Source organism: Spea bombifrons, chromosome 9 (assembly GCF_027358695.1).
Source record: "Spea bombifrons isolate aSpeBom1 chromosome 9, aSpeBom1.2.pri, whole genome shotgun sequence".
NCBI lineage: Eukaryota > Metazoa > Chordata > Amphibia > Anura > Pelobatidae > Spea > Spea bombifrons.
The window spans coordinates 11,489,253-11,502,707 of record NC_071095.1 but is presented as its reverse complement, the minus strand read 5'-3'; the positions used below and the strand labels follow the sequence as shown (position 1 = coordinate 11,502,707).

At 47.2% G+C, this 13,455-nt stretch overlaps 2 protein-coding genes across 6 annotated transcripts in view; both read right to left on the bottom strand.

The window, feature by feature from the left end:
• Positions 1 to 837: 837 nt before the first annotated feature.
• Positions 838 to 10,633, bottom strand: ATXN3 (ataxin 3). 3 transcript variants are annotated; one of them, XM_053475235.1, is made up of 11 exons: positions 10,565 to 10,633; positions 9,887 to 10,051; positions 9,684 to 9,728; positions 9,485 to 9,570; positions 9,136 to 9,202; positions 2,810 to 2,897; positions 2,186 to 2,396; positions 1,835 to 2,004; positions 1,633 to 1,747; positions 1,259 to 1,344; positions 838 to 962 (listed from the first exon to the last, which is right to left on the bottom strand). In XM_053475235.1, the coding sequence occupies exons 1-11, from the start codon at positions 10,586 to 10,588 to the stop codon at positions 871 to 873; spliced, it is 1,149 nt and encodes a 382-aa protein (XP_053331210.1). In that variant the 5' UTR covers positions 10,589 to 10,633; the 3' UTR covers positions 838 to 870. The 3 variants fall into 3 exon arrangements, with proteins under 3 accessions (XP_053331210.1, XP_053331211.1, XP_053331212.1); XM_053475236.1 differs by having other exon boundaries at positions 2,186 to 2,315; XM_053475237.1 differs by lacking the exon at positions 2,186 to 2,396.
• Positions 10,634 to 11,921: 1,288 nt separating this feature from the next.
• Positions 11,922 to 13,455, bottom strand: part of NDUFB1 (NADH:ubiquinone oxidoreductase subunit B1) — a 69,461-nt gene continuing 67,927 nt past the window's right edge. For 2 of the 3 annotated variants that reach the window (XM_053474742.1, XM_053474739.1), the window contains exons 2-3: positions 13,209 to 13,362; positions 11,922 to 12,101 (exon numbers count right to left, since the gene is read on the bottom strand). In XM_053474742.1, the coding sequence (XP_053330717.1) occupies positions 12,065 to 12,101; positions 13,209 to 13,348 (177 nt within the window). In that variant the 5' untranslated portion in view covers positions 13,349 to 13,362 and the 3' untranslated portion in view covers positions 11,922 to 12,064. The remainder of the gene's footprint in view (positions 12,102 to 13,208; positions 13,363 to 13,455) is intronic. The other variant, XM_053474741.1, reaches the window with a different exon arrangement.

Genomic DNA, 13,455 nt, shown 5'->3' with positions numbered 1-13,455 from the left:
TTAATCTTATTGCTCGGCTTCTCCAGAAGTTTCAGGCAGAGGTCAGCAGCCAATCAGAACGGCCGGCCCATTCTCACTCCCGCCAATACAGATAAAATATCTAGAATCCGTATTAAAAAAATACAATAAGTAACATTTTTATCAACTGTCAGATATAGAAATGTTTACTTAAAATGTAGGCTATCCGTAGCATTTAACCCTCGCATTCACCAGCAGGCTCTAAATATCATCTCGAACTAGTAACTCTGTAGTGGCCCCCTATATCTATGGGGGCCGATGCCCTATAGCATCTCGCAGACACACCGAATAGGCTGATCCCGGTTTACAATCAAAATGTGCTGGGGGGGGTAAAATCTGTGCTCAGCAATTAACAGATAGACAGGTCCGGGGGTCTCTGACCCCACTAAAAATGGTGCATGCAACCGCAATAAGAAGCGTAACGCGTTGGTTTGTTCCCCTGGAATACATGGCCGACACGGACAAGAGAACCGCCGGTCTTCGTAAACAGTATTAAAAGCACCGTTGCCCCTTCTGTTGCAGCGGGGGGCAAAATACAGGTCGGATAGCAGTGTTTCCCCCAACAACACTGGGAATGGGCCGGCTGGATAAAGGGGTGTATGCAGAGGGGGTCCGAGCGCACGATGTGATGCCGAAAAGCTTAGTTTGGTCGTTTACAGCTCAGCTGGTTTGGTGAAGCCGGGTTATGCCGTTGCCGGGTTATGCGGTTGCCGGGTTATGCGGTTGCCGCGTGCGACGGAACAGAAAAAGAACGGTCAGAATGCGAGGGTCCGGAGCCGAAGACCACCCGGCTATAAAAAGCCATTCGTAAAACCATCAGGGACACACGGGGGGAGCGCGTCGCAGACGCTGTCATTTCTCGGAGGCGTTGGCGCCGCTCACACCTACATCCAGAGACATTTTCGTGGCGGCCCTCAGCACGTCGTCGTCACTCATACCTGCGCCTGACGAGAGAACAAAAGGGTCACGCATCAACGCCGATAATAAACGGGGAAATCGAGCGCTTCTTGTGGTCCGAGACGGTATGGTGGTCTCGAGACCAGAAGAATGGTGGACTTTCCCAAAGCTCTTTAATTTGGGTGAGGGTCTCTACATCCAGTGGAGTCCCATTCCTTTTCTGACCATCTCAGAACCATCACTGAAACCCCCCGGCCTCCCTGGATTATAATACGGGGGTAACAGGGACTGGAGACCCGGCGCGGAGCGTTCCGGCTGCTATGCTGTGATATAAAACGCTTACCCGTGTCATTTGTTAGCGCGTTACGGGTGTCCGCGTTCGCCTCCGAGGACGGCTGTCCCGACTTGTTGTTGTTGTTCTGCTGCTGCCTGAAAGAAGACGCAATGTCTGGGATGGAAAAAAAAAAACTAAAATCCCTAAAAACGACAGATAACCCCCGCTGCGATCCGCCTCCCGACATCCCCGTCACCTTCTATTTGACCGTAAGGGACCGTATTCAATCTCCCAGAAATTACAGCATTCCCCTTATGATAAATTAAAATAAAATGAGGACGCTGGAGAAAGAATTATATATTTATTACAGTTTGGGGGGGGGTTATTTTTTTGGTCATTGAACGGATCCATAAACCAGAGCGAATTAGAAACGGGGTAATTACTTCTCGAAGTACATCTGCCTCCGCCGCCGCAGCTCTTCGGACGTGAGCGATCCAGGCTCGGATGATTGGGGAACAGCGGCCGACCCGGACTCGGTGAAGTCACTTTGATGTCCGCCTGTTACACGACACGATGGGTAAGAATCGTACGGGAAGCGCGCCGTGACCGGTTATCTCTGCGCCCCCCGCGTGTTACCGAACGCACCTTGCATGCTGAGCTGAATCGCCCGGCGTAAATCCGCCTCTTCGTCCTCCATGTCGATCTGCTGACGGCTGAGGGCGAGGGCTTTCTGCAGGTTCTCCTCGTCCTCGTCCATCGGGACGGGTCTCTCAAACAAGGTGTCCTCCTCCATGGCCGTCTCGCTCGTCTCCAGCCTGTACGTGGGGCAAAGAACCGGGTTCTGGATGGCCGTTTACTTAAAACACGCTACATGAGAACGTCTGGGGTAGAAGACCGCCCTATCCCGTAACGGAGACCTTAAATCCAGAGACGGTTTCTTCCCGCCCAGAAATATTACGATACGCAAGAAGACGTTAAAAGGAAACCCAAGCGTACCGCTGCTCTCTGGCCGCCGAGTCCTCGCCTATCAGTCTGGGTCGCTGGAACTGCTGAACTTGGACCATCTGGAGAAGCTGGTCGGCCTCGCAGTCAGGCAGGTCTCCCTTAACCACAAATATGGAATAACCTGGCACAGACGGAACAGAGCTAAACATAGAATCCGCCGGCAAGCCAGTCCCATTCGGCCCCCGTCGGCCCGTTTCTCCTGCTGTAAAGACTCAAACCTTAACCGGTCATTGTTCTCATCTTAGATTCAGGAGCCGTATGTCTATCCCATGCATGTTTAATACCCTCACTGTATTACCCTCTACCACCTCTGCAGTGAGGCTGTTACACTTATCTACCACCCTCTCAGTAACGTAAAGCTTCCTTCCATCCCATCTCAGTCTCTGACCCTCTAGTGTTAGATTCCGGTCTCTCGCTGTAACTTTTTTCCTCCTTCCCTCCCTTTACGTATTGAAATGTTTCTATCGCATCCCTCTCTCTGCCCTCCTCCTCCAAGCTATCCATAGAATTGTCATATGACAGAAATACACAGACCGGCGGCTCATACATTCACTAAATATATATAAAAAAAAAACAAAGCAGTTGTCGTGATAATGAAACGGATAACAGCCTTACCTTCCTGCTGTAACTGCGCTAGGAAGAGTGCGAGGTATGTGTCCGAGATCAATTCCGGTCCCGTCAAGAGAGAATTCAAGTTAAACCACTGGAGAGAAACACAAAGCATAGAGCAGCTGCATCGGGGACTACAATCCCTATCATCCACACTTTAGGTTTAAGCGCGATTCCCCACATGGTACCAAACCCAGCATTCCCCCCCCCCTGATCTCACCAGAGAGATGGACACGGCCTCCGACCCATACCCCCCCCCCAGAGATCTACAGCTCTGGGTACCAATAACTGTTATATATAACTAATAAATATATATTGTGGTAAAGTGTATGGGAGAGTGGTTGATGGGATATATATATCACCTGGTTACCTCAGCCAGGCATGGTAGCAAACCCAGGTGCTCTCAGGTGAGGCTTCCTAAGCTCGTTACTGGGGAGGAAGCCTTAAAAGAGAGGGCTGTTAGGTTTGCAGAGAGAGAGGAGAAACTGAGTGAAAGAGCAGCTACAGCCAGCGCTGCAGCCCACCAGGTATGAAGCTTTACCCATGCAAAACCTGTTATTTTGCTTTGTGCCAGACCTTGGCTTGTAGAGAGGTATCCGGATGTTTAGTTAGAGCCGGACAGGCTTAGAGTTTGTTTTGTTTATACGGTGCTCTGTGCCTACAGCATCTAAATAAACCCGCTTCACGTTTGAAACCGGTGTGAAGACTGTCATTGCCGCCCCATGCGTGAGCTGTTCCCTACAATTGGTGGAGAATGCGGGCATAGTGGTGCTAGGAGCAACGGCATGACAAAACACTGCATCTGAAATTTGTGGACATTTAAAGGGCCGGAAGCATATGTCCTGAGTGAAAGCTGCAGCACTGTACGGCCCATCCGGCACAATGGAGGAGGTGATAAAGCAGCTGATACAGGCTAACCTGAGACATGAGCAGGCTTTTGAAGCCCAGCAACATGCGCAACAGCAGACTATGGCCCAACAACAGGAAACGAATCGCCTGTTAATGGAGCAGATTGCTGCGCTCAGAGAGACTGTTGTGGCTCAGCCCCAACGAGTGGAGGCAAGCCCCCTTGAGACTGTGGATGTGAGGAGGGCCGTTCAGCGGGGCTTACAAAAAATGACGCCCGACGATGACGTCGAGGCCTACCTCACCGTATTTGAGAGAGTGGCGGAGAGAGAGAGACTGCCAGTTGCAGAGTGGGCAGAAGTGATTGCACCCTTTCTGACTGGTGAACCGCAAAAGGCCTACTATGACCTCGGGGAGCAGGATGTCCGGGACTTTACAAAACTAAAAATGGAGATCCTTGCTCGCCTGGGTGTTACGCCCGCTGTTCGGGCCAAGAGAGTCCACTGTTGGAAATACACCATGGACAAGCCTGCCAGGTCCCAAATGTATGATCTTATTCATCTTGTACGTAAGTGGCTGGAACCAGAATCCACTACACCAGCCCAGATGGTGGAAAAGGTGGTAGTGGACCACTACTTCCGCGCCCTCCCGGCAGAGCTACAACGGTGGGTTGGGCATGGAGACCCCAGAACTGCTGAGCAGCTTGTCAACATGGTGGAAAGGTTCATAGCAACCGAGGACTTCCTCCGTGAGGTCCCTGCAGCACCAACACCTTCCAAGACTGTCAGACCCGCGACATCTTTGGGTAAGAGAGTTCCAGCTGGAGGTGTATGGAAAAATGTGAGCGAGAGCAGGGCTCTAGAGTTTGGGCGAGGGCAAAAGACTGATCCTGAACCCCTGGGGCCCCACAGTCCTAGAAAGGGCTCCCTACTAAAGAGGCCAGGGACCCCCCAGTGCTGGAGGTGCCAGGAGTGGGGACACATAGCCGCCTATTGCCCTCTTAACTCAGAACCCATGGTGTGTGACGCTAGTCGGCGTCAGTCCCTATTTGCAGAACCTGTTTGTGCAGCCATTCCAGAGTCAGAGACTGAGCCACATTTTTGTATGGTGACAATAAATGACTGCTCCGTGAAGGCACTTTTGGACTCGGGTAGCCTGGTGACTTTGGTTCGGGCCGGCCTTGTGGCTATGGACTACGTGCCGAACAAGCACATAAGAGTGCAATGCATCCACGGGGATATTGTCGCTTACCCTGTGGCCCCCATTAAGTTGGTGACCCCATCTGGAACTGTGACCTACGAGGTCGGAGTTGTAAAAAGACTTATGCATCCGGTTATATTAGGCCGCGATTTCCCCTTGTTCTGGGAGTTGTGGAAAAGGGGGAACGTTTCTGCAGCTGGGGAACAAACTCCGGCAGAGTCTGTACCCTTCCCTGTAAATAATGGGTCATGTGAGACGGCCATTGGAAACAATGATACCAGTAAGGGGCATGATGAGAAGGATGTAGGCCCACCTGAAATGTATAGTGAAGGTTCTTTCCCCTTCCAGGTGTTAGCTGGGGAGGAAGAAGAAGAAACTTCCCTACCCGGCCAACAGGTCTTAGATTTAGAAATGTCTCGGGGTAACTTCGGGACCGAGCAAGTGAGAGACCCCACTCTGGGAACTGCACGGTCAAATGTTACCGTAGTAAATGGGGTACCACAGGAACCCGAAGCTGACCAGAAATTTCCACATTTTGCCATGAATGGGGATCTAGTGTACCGGGTCACCAAAGTTAACAAGGAAATTGTGGAACAGCTTCTGGTGCCAAAACCATACCGACACCTGGTGCTGGACATAGCCCATAACCATGTGTTTGGGGGGCACTTGGGGACTAATAAAACACAAGAGAGGGTCCTCCAAAGGTTTTATTGGCCTGGGGTATATGAAGAAGTAAAAAGGTATTGTGAGTCATGCCCCACATGCCAGAAGAGTGCCCCAACACCACACTTCCGTAGCCCCTTGGTGCCACTTCCCATAATTGAAGTACCATTTGAGAGAGTTGCCATGGATTTGGTAGGGCCCATTGTCAAATCTGCTAGGGGACACCAATACATTTTGGTTGTCTTGGATTATGCTACCCGGTACCCAGAGGCGGTACCCTTAAGAAACATGGCCTCCAAAAATATTGCTAGGGAGTTGTTTTACATGTTCTCTCGCACGGGCATCCCTAAAGAAATTCTTACTGACCAGGGTACGCCCTTTATGTCACGGGTCATGAAAGACCTGTGTAAGTTGTTTAAAATCACTCACCTCCGTACCTCAGTGTACCACCCTCAAACAGACGGGTTAGTGGAGAGGTTTAACAAAACCCTAAAGCATATGCTAAAAAAGGTGGTAGAAAGGGATGGTCGGGATTGGGACTGTCTATTACCCTACCTCATGTTCTCTATCCGGGAGGTGCCCCAAGCGTCTACAGGGTTTTCCCCCTTTGAGTTAGTCTATGGCCGACATCCACGGGGTTTGTTAGATATTGCCAAAGAAACTTGGGAGACCGAGGCCACCCCATATAAGAGTATTATTGAACATGTGGCTCAGATGCAGGAGCGAATAGCGACGGTGATGCCTATAGTTAAAACGCATCTGCAAAGAGCGCAGGAGGCCCAGAGCAGAATTTATAACAGATCTGCCAGGTTGAGGGCCTTTAATCCTGGGGACAGAGTCCTGGTTTTAGTGCCCACCGTTGAAAGTAAGTTTTTAGCCAAGTGGCAGGGTCCCTATGAGGTTGTAGAGAAGATGAGTGAGGTGAACTACAAGGTCCATCAACCGGGCAGGAGAAAACCCTTCCAGGTTTACCACGTAAACCTGATCAAGCCGTGGAAAGAGCGGGAGTCTTTGGGGGCGACCCAGGCAGGGGTCAAAGAAGTGGGGCAACCAGTTCCCCCAGTAACAATAGGAGAGGCACTGTCAGTGCCCCAGAAGCAGGAGGTGAGGGAGTTCCTGCAGGAAAACAGACGAAAGTTTTCGGACCTACCTGGCCGTACCCACCTCATAAAACACCATATTAAAACTGAGCCTCACAGTAAAGTGAACCTGAAGCCATACAGGATACCAGAAGCCCGTAGAGAGGCGGTATCCACGGAGGTCAGGCGCATGCTTGAATTAGGTGTTATTGAGGAATCTACTAGTGAGTGGTCAAGCCCCATAGTGCTAATCCCAAAGCCCAACGGGACGTGGAGGTTCTGTAATGACTTCAGGAGATTAAATGAGGTCTCAAAGTTTGATGCGTACCCCATGCCCCGAGTGGATGAACTGGTTGAGAGGCTTGGGAAGGCAAGGTACATTACAACACTTGACCTTACAAAGGGCTATTGGCAGATACCGTTAACTGAGGAGGCTAAAGAGAAGACTGCCTTTTCCACTCCAGAGGGCCTGTTCCAGTATGTTGTAATGCCATTTGGGTTACATGGGGCCCCTGCTACCTTCCAGAGGCTGATGGATATGATTTTGAGACCGCATCGTGATTATGCCGCTGCTTACCTGGACGATGTGGTAATTTTTTCGTCTGACTGGAAAAGTCACCTCTGTAAGGTACAGGGCGTGTTAGACTCCATTAGTGATGCAGGCCTAACCATAAACCCTGAAAAATGTGCAGTGGGTCTGGAGGAAGCAAGATACCTGGGTTATATCATTGGTAGGGGGCTGGTTAAACCCCAGATCAATAAGATTGAGGCGATACAGAACTGGCCTAGGCCAGTAACTAAGAAACAAGTGAGGGCTTTCCTTGGCATAACCGGGTACTACCGTCGGTTCGTGCCCAACTTTGCCTCAATGGCAACACCATTGACAGACTTAACGAAGGGTGATAAGTCAGTGATGGTAAAGTGGAACCCCGAGGCAGAGAAGGCTTTTCAGAGTCTGAAGTCTGCCCTATGTGACCAGCCAGTGCTCGTTTCCTCAGATTTTAGGAAACCATTTCTGGTTCAGACAGACGCGTCTGCTACAGGTTTGGGAGCAGTTCTGTCGCAAGTGGTTAATGGGGAAGAACACCCAGTGCTGTACTTGAGTAGGAAACTGACCCCAGCCGAGGAAAATTATGCCATAGTGGAAAGGGAGTGTCTCGCCATCAAGTGGGCGTTGGAGTCCCTGAGATATTATCTCCTGGGCAGGGAATTCGTGTTGGTGACTGACCATGCTCCTCTGGCATGGATGAAACAGAATAAGGAGAGGAATGCAAGAGTGACCAGATGCTTTCTCTCCTTGCAAAATTTTAGATTTACAGTGGAGCATAGACCAGGGAAGTTACATGGGAATGCGGATGCGTTGTCCAGGGTGTACTGTATGGTTGCTGATGCTGTCCAGACCTCTGGTCTGGAGTCGACGGGGGGGATATGTGGTAAAGTGTATGGGAGAGTGGTTGATGGGATATATATATCACCTGGTTACCTCAGCCAGGCATGGTAGCAAACCCAGGTGCTCTCAGGTGAGGCTTCCTAAGCTCGTTACTGGGGAGGAAGCCTTAAAAGAGAGGGCTGTTAGGTTTGCAGAGAGAGAGGAGAAACTGAGTGAAAGAGCAGCTACAGCCAGCGCTGCAGCCCACCAGGTATGAAGCTTTACCCATGCAAAACCTGTTATTTTGCTTTGTGCCAGACCTTGGCTTGTAGAGAGGTATCCGGATGTTTAGTTAGAGCCGGACAGGCTTAGAGTTTGTTTTGTTTATACGGTGCTCTGTGCCTACAGCATCTAAATAAACCCGCTTCACGTTTGAAACCGGTGTGAAGACTGTCATTGCCGCCCCATGCGTGAGCTGTTCCCTACAATATATATATAATGTAAGAAAAGAAAAAAAGGAGTATAGCAGCACGCGGTGATACCTTTTTTATTGGACTAACATAATATTTAAAAGACAAGCTTGCGAGAATTATCCTCTCCATCAGATCTTCAGACTTTTCTGTAAAATATTATGTTAGTCCCATAAAAAAGGTATCACCAGGTACTGCGATACATTGTGTCTGCTGGACTAATACGGCTAAACTCATTTACATATATAGATATATAGATATAAATATAAATGTATGGAATATATAAATATATAGATATAAATATAAGTATAAATATATGGAATATATAAATATATAGATATAAATAAGTATAAATATATGGAATATATAAATATACAGATATAAATCTAAGTATAAATATATGGAATATATAAATATATAGATATAAATATAAGTATATGAAATATATAAATGTATATTATTGCAGCTTTGTGAAATAAAAAAGTTGCATAAATAAAACAAAGTTGTAAAAACAACCGACAAGAATGCTTTAAAAAACAAAACAGCTACAGTCCAGCCTCTTAATATAAAGCAATTCTCGTGAATACGGCTGCAATGCATACGGGTCGGACCCTTCCACACGCATTACCCCCCCTAAAAGAGAGAATATCCGGCACTAAACACTCAACGGCAGAAAGGAAGAGCACGCAGCGGCCGGGACCTCACCTGTTTCCCCAACTTCCGCACCGTGAACCAGTGCTCTTTATAATTGCAGATGAACGCCCTTTCGTTTCTGTAATCACAAAAATCTCGTTAAACTCGGTGCGTTCGGTCCTGCGCGCCACGCGGACCCCCGGCCCACCGTATACCAAGCAGTATTATTATAGGTTTATTAACAATAAAAGGCAGCAGGCGACTTTACCGCTAATCTTTTAAATCTCCCATCACACCTGTCTTATCCATCACTAATTCATATAGGAATAAAGTAACTCAGGACTTATATTATATATATATATATTATATAGAGCATAAACAAAATCCGCACAGTAGTGGGGGGATTGTGGAAAGGTCTTACATAGGGTCGATCCCAAGGTTCTGATACTCAGGGCTGTTGAACAGAATGAGCTCCAAGCCCCAGACTCTCAGGGCGTCACTTATAACCTGTCGAGAAATAAGTCGGCAAACACGTCAGTCCCGGGGCAACCAAATCGACGGCTATCCCATCCGACGCGCTCGCGGAAGCCTGAGAGCGGCACGGAAGGACGGCAGCTCACCTGGATGGAGAAGAACCCGCTGTCGTCCATGTTGCCAGAGGGTTGCTATGCAGGGGCGAAAAAAAGAATATTCAACACATATTCGATATATGGTATATCCAACGATTAAATAGACATGTTTCATTTATGTGTTCTACATACAAAGGAAGAACCGCAATGTCGGAGAGACGCCGGGCGGACAGACGGCTTTAACCCTTTCTTACCTGCATGAACGTCCGGTATTCCTCGCTCGTTAAGCCTCCCTCGGCCATCCTCATCCTCTCCTGCTCGTCCAGCTGCATCGCGATGGAGGATAACTCCACGGGGCTGAAATACTCTCCCTGCAGCAGGTTATTGAGACAGTGCTGGGCACACAACGAGCCCTCTTGCTGAAAGAGAACACGAAACAAGCATTTTGTATATGGGAATATCCTTCCCTACGCCGCGCATGCTCGGGAGAACCCCCCAGCACGAAGGGGCCGCTGTGTTCTCCCAGTCCCCAGACACATGTGATTTACACATATTACTGTCCAGCACAAGCAAAGCCATGCCCTGTAGTATGTGGAATGTATAAACTCACGGAGCCGAACCAATTAAACACCCCACACGGTACAGGGCAGCACTTTTGCCGGTGCCGGTCAGCCATATGTAATAATGATACGCAGCAGGTTTCCACACTCTGTGCCCCTTTTAGGGTTAAATCCCACACCTAATTGTGGTAAAGTGCCCTGCATTTCATACGGTGTCATGGTAACATGGAGGATGGGGAGAGTCAGCTGGCACCCCCCACCCAGACATAGGAGCCCCCATATACACAGACTGCCCCCCAATGCCCCTGTACTGGCACTGCCCCCTAAAACCACAGGGCAATACCCCAAACAGAACCCCGGCTTCCAACTTACTTTCTCGTGAAATATAGACTCCATGTTTATTTGTCTCGCTTAGCCGACCCCGACTCCGCCCCCTCTTCCATACGTCAGAGACGTGCCGGATCAAAAGCAGCCAATCAGAATGCGGGGATTCTATCATGTGTCCGGCTCACTGTGAATCAGCTGACTAGAGCAGCGTCACGTGATCTGTAGCAAGCCCTATCTGCAGCAGCCGAGCGGCCATGTTGGAATCGGGCAACACTTCCTCAGTATGCCACATACATATATTCATTACATTATTAATCACAGATCCGTTTGTTATTTTTAATCCATGGGGTTGCAGAGATAGTGTTGTCATGGTAACGGTGGGGTGTGAGCTACTTTCAGGATAAATAACTAAAACATCCTGGATAAAACAATAATGAGTGCCATTATTATTATCATTATTATTACCAACAAATTATGCAGATCTGAACAATTTAAATGGGGTGTTAAACACATACATAAATACGCATTAACCCATACAGACATAGCAGGCGTAGAGAATCATTTCATTTAGATTGTTAGCTCTTGAGCAGACCCTTAAAAGCCCACCATTCTTTCCTGGAACTTTTCATAGAAGTACCATAAAACTAGTTGGCAGCTCAAGGGCCCGGGTTCTCAACGGCTTATATGTCTGTATGTATTAATGTATATTTGTTATGTGTGTTTACTGCCCCAGTTATACTGTACAGCGCTGCCGAATTTGTTGGCGCTTAATAACTAAAAAATCATTTTATTTCCCCAAGCATTCCATAAGTGGCACCTAATAAATGATAACACACAACATAATGCACCCCTTTAAATAGAATACCTCCGCCTGAATTCCTTCACCTACAATATCCCTAAGACACGAGACGGACGTTTTTAACATCTATAAAAATATTTCACTTATTCAAAAAGTCACATTGTTGCTAAACAGAAATATTGTAACAAAGACTGGAAAATTAGTTCCTTTTGTACAAAACAAAAAGCCTCGTCTATATAAAGCCAGAGACGGAGTATTTAAGCGAAGGTGAAAACCTGTATAGGGCCAACATAGAAAATATAGTTAAATATGAAAATATAGTTAAATATGCATTTTTTCTTATTAAAAAAGTTAGCAACAAACAAGTTGAATTATAAATGTGTTCCAAATAAGACAAAATAGTTGGGCGATCATATTAAGCAAATAACCTTTGCCTTTTAAAGTGTAAACACTCTTTTATGGAGGATTTGAGTTCCTATAGCAACAGTCTGCCTGTCACATGACAATTAAGCATTCCCCAAACAAAATATGTTTAAATACTCTAAAGTATCTGATGATAAAATTATAAAAAATATAAAATAAAAAAAACGAGAACAATAGGGAAAGGGTACTCATAAATACGGTTTATTTTTAGGGATGAGTACAAACTGCCCAGAAGGCAAACCATTTTATACAAGCGGGTACAACGGCTTTTATCCAGAAAGATTTAAAAATAGATAAATCCCGATTTTTTTTTCTTCTGCTCTTCATCTCCAAGTCACCTCCTCGTTCGGCTTTAGTTCCCTGCGAAGAACGAGAAAAATTAAAACTCCAATTATTTGGCTAAAGAGAACGTGTAATAAAGTTGCATAAAATTGTGTTCCTGTTTCCACGGAGCTTCACCCTAAAATCTTGTTTTATGAATGTAAATGCGACCGAGTTACTAAATGAGATCTTCACGGCCGTCCTCAATGCAATAAATAGACTTCCAATCACGCCAATCGTTCTGTACCAATAAGCTAAGCCTTAACGCGCTTTACGGTTACTCTCAATTCTTAATTGACTTTGTTAAATATTCTCACTGTCACCTATTAACACCGCTACTGACTCTGCTGGAGCTATATAAATTTATGTTATACTGCCCGGGTATCAGGGGGAACTGAGGTTACATCTAGGGGGGCTACTTTAACCAGAGAACCTCTTTTTACCGTCAACCGTATCTTTTAACAGGGAGAAGCAAAAGATCTGCTTCTCGTTGTTCTACAGCAGTACTGCGTTCAAAGACCACGTAGATCCCTTCCGAGGTCCACGCCAGCCATGGCACCCTCTGCATCTATTTCGTGGGAGGGCAAGCGGGGCAAACGAAGACCCCCAGACTCGGCCGCGACACAGTTAACGGCAACCTGAACGTTAATACGGACCCTTGCAGGGACCAAAACTCCAAACCAGAGGTGAAGTATGAGCCATCTAGTTACATCCCTTCAATATCCTAACTATATCTGTATATATAAACCCTCTCTTTAGCCACCTGGGACCCCAAAACACCTAATCTGGACACGTTTTCCAACATGGACCCCCTAAACACCTAATCTGGAAACTTTATCCAACATGGACCCCCAAAACACCTAATCTGGACACGTTATCCAACATGGACCCCCAAAATACATAATTTCGACATGTTAATTCAATATGGACCCCCCAAAACACCAAATCTGGACACGTTACCCGACACGGACCCCCAAAACACCAAATCTGGACATGTTATCCAACATGGACCCCACTAAGAACTTCTTCGTCCAGCTGTGGTCCTCGGACACACCTTGAAACCTTTTTGCCTCTCTGTCCCCGCTTTTTATTCTTTTCCTTGTCTCGGCGCGTGTTATAGAGGTCAGGGTTACAGAGCCCCCTCACCTTTTATACAGCATACTTTTATTTCGGAACGTGGACAATTTCTCATTGTTTCTTCTGTCCAAATACCAACCGATCGCGAAGCCGATGGGGAGAAATACATTAACCCAGTGATCACGAACGAGACCCACGATGTTCACCATGGCAACAGCAACAGCTGCAGATAGAAACAGGATATAAATATATTGATAAAACACAAATAATTGGATATTTTAACCACATTAACCTACATATGGAATCTATAGGTTAG

Excerpts from the sequence above, each read along its gene's own strand:
- ATXN3 (XM_053475235.1), bottom strand. The coding sequence starts at position 10,588 with ATGGAGTCTATATTTCACGAGAAA. Across the intron at positions 9,729-9,886 it reads AATACCGGACGTTCATGCAG|CAACCCTCTGGCAACATGGA; the intron begins GTAAGAAAGGGT and ends GCCCCTGCATAG. Across the intron at positions 2,898-9,135 it reads TGCGGAAGTTGGGGAAACAG|TGGTTTAACTTGAATTCTCT; the intron begins GTGAGGTCCCGG and ends GTTTCTCTCCAG.